Source organism: Typha latifolia, chromosome 6 (assembly GCF_019914945.1).
Source record: "Typha latifolia isolate L0001 chromosome 6, TyphaL0001v2, whole genome shotgun sequence".
NCBI lineage: Eukaryota > Viridiplantae > Streptophyta > Magnoliopsida > Poales > Typhaceae > Typha > Typha latifolia.
This window is the reverse complement of record NC_133091.1, coordinates 10,216,018-10,226,077: the sequence shown is the minus strand read 5'-3', so window position 1 is coordinate 10,226,077 and position 10,060 is coordinate 10,216,018. Positions and strand designations below refer to the sequence as shown.

General features: G+C 35.2%; 1 protein-coding gene across 1 annotated transcript; it reads left to right on the top strand.

Moving 5' to 3' along the window:
• Nucleotides 1-2,341: 2,341 nt before the first annotated feature.
• On the top strand, nucleotides 2,342-10,060 carry LOC140790808 (acyl carrier protein 2, mitochondrial-like). The gene is made up of 2 exons (XM_073141086.1): nucleotides 2,342-2,653; nucleotides 9,532-10,060. The coding sequence occupies exons 1-2, from the start codon at nucleotides 2,435-2,437 to the stop codon at nucleotides 9,706-9,708; spliced, it is 396 nt and encodes a 131-aa protein (XP_072997187.1). The 5' UTR covers nucleotides 2,342-2,434; the 3' UTR covers nucleotides 9,709-10,060.

Below are 10,060 nucleotides of genomic sequence, written 5' to 3'. Positions count from 1 at the left end.
TATCCTTCATCAACCAAGCATAAGCATCTTAAATTACTACCTTGTATGCATCTAAATATGCTTAAATTTATGGATTTTATAAGTTCCTACAACTGCCCATAGATCTTTGTATTCTTTGCCTTTGAATAATAAATAATAAAGAAATATTTGATTATTTCTATCTATTCCTATTGCATGAAGTAATCGTCTACCATAGGACTCTTTTAGATGACAAGCATCTAAGCCAATGATAGGCCTACAACCATCAAAAAATTTTTTTGGCCTGTGCAACATATATAATAAATAATTTTTGAAAAAGTAATAGTTCGTTAGTAGTAGGTCTTTCTACTTGTAGTTGTGCTTATAGAATTTTGCCTATCACTATTTTACAATAATCTTAGAACTTCCAATATTACTATTTGCAATTGTCCTAAATTGCTTTCATAGCATTGCTCTTTGTTTTATAAACTTGCATACTTGAAATATTCAACATCCAAGCTCTTCTTGTTACCCTCTTTATAACCTTCACTTTCCAATCAGAGTTGTCCATTAATTGCTCCACATATTTTCTCGACAATCATTTATATTTGGCTCTTGAATTGATTTAAAATCTTTCACACGAGTGATACCCTTTTAGATTTTTAATCTAATAAGATTTAGTCATTTCCATTGGAGATGCATGATATCTAAATTGACACTTTTCATTTGGAGAAACAACTATAACTTTAGACGGTTTATTCTTTATAAACTTGTGTTGATAGCTTTCTGTAATGTGAAATTATTTAAGCAATGACCTAAAAGATTGCACATTTAGTAAAACCATTTCAAAAATCAACTTAGATTTACATAAGTATTTATGATCTCTAAATTCAAGATATTCAGGTCCTTTCTCCTCACTAGATGAGCGGAGTGGACCATAAACCTCTTTACTATTATTATAAGCATTATCATTATTATCAAAATCACCTCTCTTTTTTCTTTTTTCTTTTTCTTTTCTCATAAGCTGCATCAAAGTCTGCATCTCTTAAATTATAACTATCCCATTCCCTAGTAGAACTACTTGAGTAATCACCAATCTAGTTTGGTATTCTCCTATATCAGCTTCATGTTCATGCTCTCTCATATTTGCTTCATCTTCTCTTAAATTAGCTTATTTCCTCTTAGATTAGTTTCCTTTTCAGCACATTTTTAGCAACCTCATTATCTTTATTAGTAGCCTGTTTATTTAGATATTCAATATATATAGCTTGAGTAATCTCAACTGATACCTCTTCACATTCATATGTTGATCATTACTAATACTGCTTTGGTCCTAACTTATTCTTAAAACATTTAGCAATATCTCTTCATTAGTTCTCATTTATTCGTTCTCAACTTCAAAAGTAGCCTTAGTATTAGTTGAGATACAATGGGCTTGTAAAGCATTTTATTATTATCCAAATGTGACACATTAACGTAGATATCCATTCTTTCAATACCAACATACATAGCTAACATTTTCCAAAATATCTCTATCATAATTGATCTCTTTCAATCTAATAATTAGGTCATGTCTAGGATGGTTGTAATACAATTTAGAATTTAGAGTATATTCTAGTTCCTTAAGAAAGTTTATAGCCTCTATATATGATATATAGTCTGAATCAATTGTCTATTTTATAACTTATCCATTTATATAGGCAGATTTAGGTCCACGAACAAGCTTTCCTTTGTGATAAAATATTATTGTATTGAGAAAAATTATCCATCTATGATAAAAGACACATTCCCATGTAAAAAAATAAACAATCATATTGGTCTAGTCTTGACTTTGAAAGCATAACACACAAATTGATCAAAATTTTAATCTACTAAAACCATAAGCACTCTATCCCATAAATAAGCTACACAATAGGGTGATCGCCCATAATTCACGACCGCCTTTTAATACACTGATTTGAACTTATATATTACAAATGATTTGACTGTTGGACACATCTCCTCGTAGTAGAATGACAAACTTATAAAAAAAAAAGCCATTTTTGCAAGGGAAAACAGAACAACATAAGTGATAAAATAAAAACCAAATATTTATTTTATTACTTTTTGTTGCAAATCACCCAAAAATTATTGATATACTAACTAACATAATGTAATGTTTCCATTTATAAAGCTCTCTTATAAACGAGTGATAAAACTAATAAATAGACAGGATAAATAGGTATCAAAATTTTCACCTTATTATGTTGAATTTTTACATTTTCTTTTCTTAGTCGCATGAATCATAGTTTAACAAATAAAAAGACGGGTCGGGTTTGAATTAGCCCGTATCCGAAGTCCAAACTAGACCACTACGTTGCATCCTCACGTGCCAGCCTCACGTGCGTTCCTCATATTTCCCTTCGTTCCGCTAGACTAGCCCCTCTCCTTCCTCACTTCTTCGATCCTTCGAGCGTTCTCTGCGGAATTTTATCGAATGGCTTTCGCGGCGGCGGCGAGAAGCGCCCTCCTCAAGCACATCCGCATCCCGGTCGGATCTCCGGCGTCTGCGCCGGCTCTGTTCTCCGGCGGGAAGCTCCTCCTCTTCCAGCGGGGATTCTCGGAGGAGGTAAAGGGGACGTTCCTCGACAAGGACGAGGTCAGCGATCGCATCATCACCGTCGTGAAGAATTTCCACAAGGTCGAACCCGCCAAGGTATTATACGACCGATCCCTTCACTTACATCGGGATCTATTTTTTCCCTTAGTTTCTAATTCGTAATTTTCGTTTTTATCTCGTGCTGGTTGAATAATAGGTAGATTTCGGTTACTGGATCAGTTCAGTTTTATGCATGTGAGATGTTTGATTCCATGAATGCCGTCTATGGAGAGATGATTTTTAGTTAGTAGTTGTTTATACTATCTGTGGTCTCTTATTTTCGTTAAACCTCTCAAATTAGTACTTGCGTATGTACCACACAAAATTAGTACTTGCATATTGAGTATTTTAACTGTTGAAATTATAATGATTTAAGTTAATCTTTGCTCATTGCTGAACTTGTTTTGGGACTGTAATAGTAGAGGCGTTTGTTTGAAGGTAGGATAAGGATGGAGTGACCATTTTATAAGAGGTGATGCCAGATGTTAGGATTTATGATGATGGTGAATCCTTTCTATATATTCGGTTATAGACTCTTCAAAGTATGAAAAAGGACTGAAGCCCACTTAGTACCATAGATTTATTCTTCTTCTCTCCTTTGCGACCTTATTAGTCATTATCTCTTTCATTTGCTTGAATTTTCTGCGCACTTGGATCATTAAATTTTTGCAAGGACTATGAACTAGAAGGCTGTTTGTATATGTCAGTGAATGGTTACAAGACTTGATCAATGAGTATTCATGCTGTTATGTTCCTTTGTAAATTTGAATTCCTAAGCTGCATTTTAAATTTGAATATGATAAATGAAAGAAAGATGAGGAAATTTAAGACTGTTTTGCTCCATATTTTCTGTCAAGTGTAACAGAATTTCATGGATCAAATCATACGCATTGCATATGATTTTTATTGAGTTTCTTTAGTTTTAGGTAAATGTTTGAGGAATTCATTTTTCCCTGATTTGGTGTGAAACTTTATCCCAGAGTTTAGAGGGATTTGTAGGAGGTGACCTATGATAAGATATACCTACATAAATATCATTCCATAATAACCAATTTACTTATTTAAGGTTGGCCTAATTCTTATTCAGACTTTGTGAATTTCATGTGCAGAAAAGGATTGCCTCATTACAGAGGCTCCAGCCATTTATGAGATCTTAATAGGGAAGATATATGTGGCATTGCCCTCATTAAGATTCTTGTATATGGCTTATGGACCCCAAATTTCTTGACAAATTTTGAGAAACTTCCATGAGATGACCTAATTGGAGGTAGATCAAAACTATCAATAATTCAATGCCTACCAATTTCTCCTATACCTAATCTGTTCGGACTTTTAATTTTGGATATAGAAGGTTATAAGATCCTCTTTTTAAGCATGTCATATACCAAAACACCTTTTTCTGAATTAAAAGGAAACCCCGTCTTTCTTCCCTCTGCTCATTCTCTCCACCTTATCTAGTGTCCTCTCTCTCTCCACATTCTCTAGTGCAACAAGCCAAAGTAAGTTTGACAACTCTCCCCAAACTTTTGGCTTTATTATCTTTCTCAAGTTCTTATTATCAGACTTCTTACCATGGGGTCCCAATTTGTCTCCTCCCTCTCTACCTTCTAGCTTTATTTTATTGATATTTTGTAGTTAGTTTAACCTTTCCAAAGCAACTCTTTGATTTTGATCTTCCTTCCCTTTCAAAGTGAAATGTGGGACGATATCATTAAATGAGAAAGGGAAATCAAAATTGGAAGAAAGCTTATCCAAGATCAAAGAAGAGCAAAGGGCAACAAGGTTGCCATTGTTAGGATTTTAATTGTTGGCAATTGTGTACAAAATATTCTAAGTGTATTTTTAAATATGTATTGAGCTTTATACAAGTCTAGAAAATCTCTGGTTTAAAGAATTGTAAGATTATTGGAGAAAAGTTTATGAGTTCACATCGCGTTCGAACGCGGGCTCATGCGTTCACACAGATCGAGAGCTGCGTTCACAAGCGCGTTCGAACTCGGGCTCACGCGTTCACATAGACCGAGAGCTGCGTTCACAAGCGCGTTCGAACGCGGGCTCACGCGTTCACACAGACCGAGAGCAGCGTTCACAAACGCGTTCGAATGCAACCTGAAAAGTTCAAGCTGTCACGTTCGAACGCACTTGGGCCCATTCAAACGCACCTAAGATCAAGTCAGGCTGTTCGAATGCACCCAAGCCGCGTTCGAACGCACCAACGAAGTTTAAAATTTTTAAACTTTTGTGAGTTCGGATAAGACTTGGATTTGACTATATCTTAGAGATCATATATAACGATTGTGATGCCCTAACTTTAGGGAGGTTGAAGAAACAATTTTGAAGGAGACTTCTTGTGGCTACATCGATTCTTCAACGAACAAGGTCCTACTCTTCTAAAAAGCTTAATCTTTCGTCTTAAGGGCTATCTAAACGAAAGATCAATCTCGAGGGCTACAGAGGTTGGACATCAATCACGAGAAGCAGTGAATCGTGGTTTCTAGCAAGCAAGACTGAGAGGAACAAAGTCGTTTGGATCGACGGGTTGTTTTATGAGTCAGTCTTGTAACTGCTACTATCTTAATGATTGGTTTTGATCCGAGTTTGGATCCGTGGTTTTTTTCCGTTTGGGTTTTTCCACGTTAAAATCTTGATGTTCATCTCTGCTTTCGTTCTTAATATTTCTTCGAACTTTTACTTAAGCGAACGAGTGATATCATTGCCTAGTATTTAGATACATACTTGTGTCTAGGGGTTTTTCAGCCATGTGATTTATCCCGTTGATGGAAGGAGAAACCTTCCCTTCCAAGGGTATAGGGTTACTAAACTCCTCTACTGGTGCCCTAGTGACCTTTATTACAAGAGTAAAAGGGTAATTGGTCAAATTTCGTCAACAATGTCATAAGTAACAGCTGGGTTGTGTTTTGTAACACACACAAAGAAAAGTAGTAAGTGATATCGCTCTATAATTCATGGGGTGTTTTTGTTATCAAGCCTCGTTTAAATTCAGCCTTCCACCTTCCATTTAAGGGGTTTGTGTTCTTAGGAAGTGATTACCAAGATCATAATGTGCTTGTCTTTTTCTCTTTTGGGAAACAATGTGTTCATGTCTTAATTTACCCCTACAAATTGATACACTTCTTGCATACCTTCTAAAATTACGTTGTTTTTTCTCTATTAGAATAGAATTTCCTTCAATTAACTATTAGAGATCATGATAGTGACATGCACAAAGAAGGATTAATGATCCAACACTTGATTATCTAGGGGCTAAGGAATCTTAATATATTAAAAAAAATGCAAGTGACAATAAGAAACTAGTGTTGGCATAAATCTAGCTTGTTTCAAACAAAATAAATTGATTGAGAACTTATTGTCCCTTCTTATATATCATGCCATTATTCTGAATTGTTTACTCTTGTTGTTTATTCCAACTCATACATGAATATTTTAGATGTCACCTTGGTTTGGGACATGGAAGGCAAAGATTATCGTATAGTCATGCTAGTGGCATGTGCCATGCTGATACTCTATTGGCACAACATGACATGACACGTGTCGATCATTACAGGGCACCCCAATATGCGAGTGTGCCACTGGTATACCTCTAATATGTTTTTTAGAATTTTATACATATTTTTGGTTTGAATATATGTATTAACGTGTCAAGAGAATGAAAGAAAATTTTACCTTTTGATGGGATTTGAAGAAGAATATTTTATATCCCTTCTAGATCTCCTATATTTCTCATATCTTTTTCTTCTCCAACTTTTACCTTTTATTGGGAAAGTATTGCTATTGCTGCCAAAGAGACCAATTTTACTTGCCTTAATAGATTTCAGGTTGCACTCATTGTGTGACACCTGATACCCTACCCTTGCCGGTCAACCTGCCTGGAACGGGCTGTGCCAGTGGCACATCAAATGCTAGGTGCTGATCGGCACGACAAACTGTAATTGAGGGAATGACCAGTAGTAGGATATTGTGAACCGTTATTATTCTCTTCTTGACTCTTAATGTCCTTTATCTAGACAGTAGATAAAACAGATTCACTAGTAAATGGAAGACCTAAAAGCCTAATAGGTTAAATAAAATCTTTTAAGGATAATAGTATAATGCCATGTCAATTATTTTATGATGATTGATTTAAGTAAGCTTACATGGCTGTTCAGAAGTGAAAACTCTGTAAGACAGTAACATCTCTTGTGAGTGCATGCTTGAGCAGCATAAGATACCCAGTGATGTCATATAGACATGGCACTAATAAGTTACCTTAGAGGCCTATCTTCCTACAAAAATGAACAATCAATTTGAAGTTCTTTTGGAATTTCTTGATAAGTAAGTTCTCCGAGTTAGTTTTAAATTCTAACTTAGATGTTGTTGGAGAATCACAGGAGATTCCATGTAATATGTGGTCATAACTATCTTCGAGGATTTACTTAAATACATGTAAAAAAACTCTATAGAGAGAGGTGGTCTAGTCAAGAATTGGGAGTGATGCTGGGTTGGTATTATAGTCTTTTTTTTTTTATTGAGTGAGGCCACATTTGGGTCAACTAGTTGTTCAGAGGTTACTTTTTCCCTTTTAAAAAGATAGCAGGCAACTTCTTAACTTCTTATAAGGATTCTAGCAAACAAATATTTTGGAGCTTCTACATTTTATATGCTGAATTTAAGACTCAAATTAGTTGAGAAAAGTCTTCCTGCATTCTTCTGGTGGTTGCATAGCAAGCAGATCTAGAGAACAGAAACTAAGAGGATTTTTCACCTATCGGGTCAGAGCAATTAGTCTCTTTCTTCATTGGCATTGTTTATCTTTCCTAGTTTTATAATATTCTAGGAACTCATGTATTTTGGAATTTGTTGGTAGTCATGCACATTGAGTTTTTTTTTTTCGCATACATTCATATAACTTACATTAAAGGTTAATGTCTTATAACTCAAGAATGATACCTACCATAGCATGCAAAAGTGATACGTTTGCTTGATTACCTTTAGCAGTGGTATAAAAGTTGGCTATTTAATAGTCCTGAAATTATTAAATATATGTAAAGCAAAGTTGGAAACCAAGAAATGAAAGATCTTGAATAGGAATACGGAAGATAGGCTCTTTTCTCTATTCAAGGACTCATTGTGTATGTGTAATAAACTAATAATAGGTGTCATTAAAGAAGTTAAATAACAAAACTTTAGTTATTCATATTTGAGCCTAAGGTGGCTATCCCTAAGAGGGAAGTATAAATTATAAGTATTAAAATTGCATAAGTAACTGCAGAGGCATTCACATTGTCTGCTTTTTAGAAGAGTGCTCCTCAGATAAGGGATATAACTAAGCATTCTGAAATGGTACTTCCTTTGCTATGGATTAATTTCTATGATTAAGTAGATTGACACATTACATTGAGTATCCAAATCATGTTTTGGTGAAGAGAGAAGCAAATCCTGTACTACGAGGCAGTTGCATTCGATCGCTTCTGAGAACAGTCATCATCAGATAAGAGATATCATTAACCTTTCTGAATGGTGCTTCTTGTGCTATGGATTAACTTAATTAATTCAGTAGGTTTGTACATGACGAGGAGTAACAGAATCATGTGTTAGTGAAGAGAAGTAAATCTTGTACAAAGATCGGTGGGTGCTAAAAGTTGAAATCATCTCACTGTTGACATTCTTTTGCCCTTTGGTGTGCTTTTCTTTCAGGTCTCTAAGGGCAAACTCCACAAATTCCATTTGGTACTCATTGCTACCTACATTGCTCCAAGTGTGCCATAATGATTTGTAAAAAAAAAAAATAGTACATTGTATTTTTCTCCAGAGTTTGGATTAACGATGACTTGTTCTTATTTACAGAGAACCTGGCACACATATATGAAAACTAATTTTAGTTTTGCCTGCTTGACTGTGTTAAGAGAAATATAAGTTATTTTTGTTAGTTTCCTCAAATGTTCTCAATTCGGCTTATGTTCCCCTGTTAGCAGCATATGCTAGTAGAGATAAGAGATACTAGCTATTTTCTGCAGCTTTGAGTCCTCTACATAGATACACTTGAATAATACACCACCTTACTTCATTGGTTATCTATAGAAAAGGTCATATACCTGTCCTCATCTCTGGTGCTCCTCAATCCATCAATTTTCAGTTGAAACCAAATGTTTGGTGTTCTTTGATCAATTAATATTCAATTTAAGCTGACCAAGATATTCATGTTGTAGTTCGAACTTATTAGTTTCATCCTATCCACTTGTTCCACAATATTAAGTAGAAATCCTCAGTTTGCTAATTTATGTGCCATATGTCTTTGCCAAGCAACTCATTTTCAGTACTTTGATCAGTGATATGTCATATCCAGTGGTTGTCGAAAAATAAAATTGTATCACAATCTAGGCTTGAAGACCAATCCTCAGATCAAGTCTCCAGTAGTTGCATCATTGCCTTTCTTTTCTCAGATCTTTGTCTATTGTCTTCCATTTATTCTAATAAGAAGCAATTCCTGCAAGCCTCTTGGCAAAATTAGTTCATCTTCATTTGTAGAAATAGGCAAGGACATCCTGATATACTGTAGGATATAAGCAATTTACTATAGCCTACTGCATCCGTCAATACCAACTGATTCTTAGGTCTCTAGACCCTACCATCATTCTCTATTAGATCTGTGTTTCACATTTAATTGCACAAACCTTTAGATTCCATGCAATTTTGCACCCAATGGTAATTTTTCTTTTCAACTTTAGTTGCACAAATGTGTAGGATTCATGAAATTCTTATATAAGTTAAATATTGGACAGAATCATTTCTGAAAGTTGAAATTCCTGCCTTCCTGGTAGACTGTTGCATAATATTGAGAAGTTGGTGGCAGATAAATTAATCTAAATGGCAATGTATGTCAGAACGCTGCTTGCTCAAATCTGATAGGAAGTGTCTTTTGGACTGGTCTTGTGCAGGTGACACCAGATTCTCATTTCCAGAAGGACCTTGGCCTTGACAGCTTGGACACTGTGGAGGTTCTTATGGCGCTAGAAGAGGAATTTGGGTTTGAGATACCTGACAACGAGGCTGACAAGATTGACACCATCAAGGTTGCTGTCGATTTCATTGCTTCACATCCACAAGCAAAATGAGAGAACGGACTTGTCATGAATTTGTTGCTTTCTCTCTGACTCTTTTGACCTTCTTTAGGCTGCTGTTATTTCCTAAAAGCTCAGTTAGAGCCCAAAAAGTATATTCCTAAGAAAAATTTGTTCATCTTTCAGATATATTTTTGTTTCTTTGGTTCTGGCGATGCTGTGGAAATAATCTGAAATCATTTTGGTCTTCCCTTGTTCTCGTGTCATAAATATTGAACAGCTCTCTTCAGTAAGCTCTCCAGTTTACTTTTGTTCTAGTTGCTGTGAGAGATCTGTATGAAGTTGGCCTTTTTATGTACGATTTGTTGTATCAATATTCATGCAAGAAGGTTGTCCGCGATTGAAA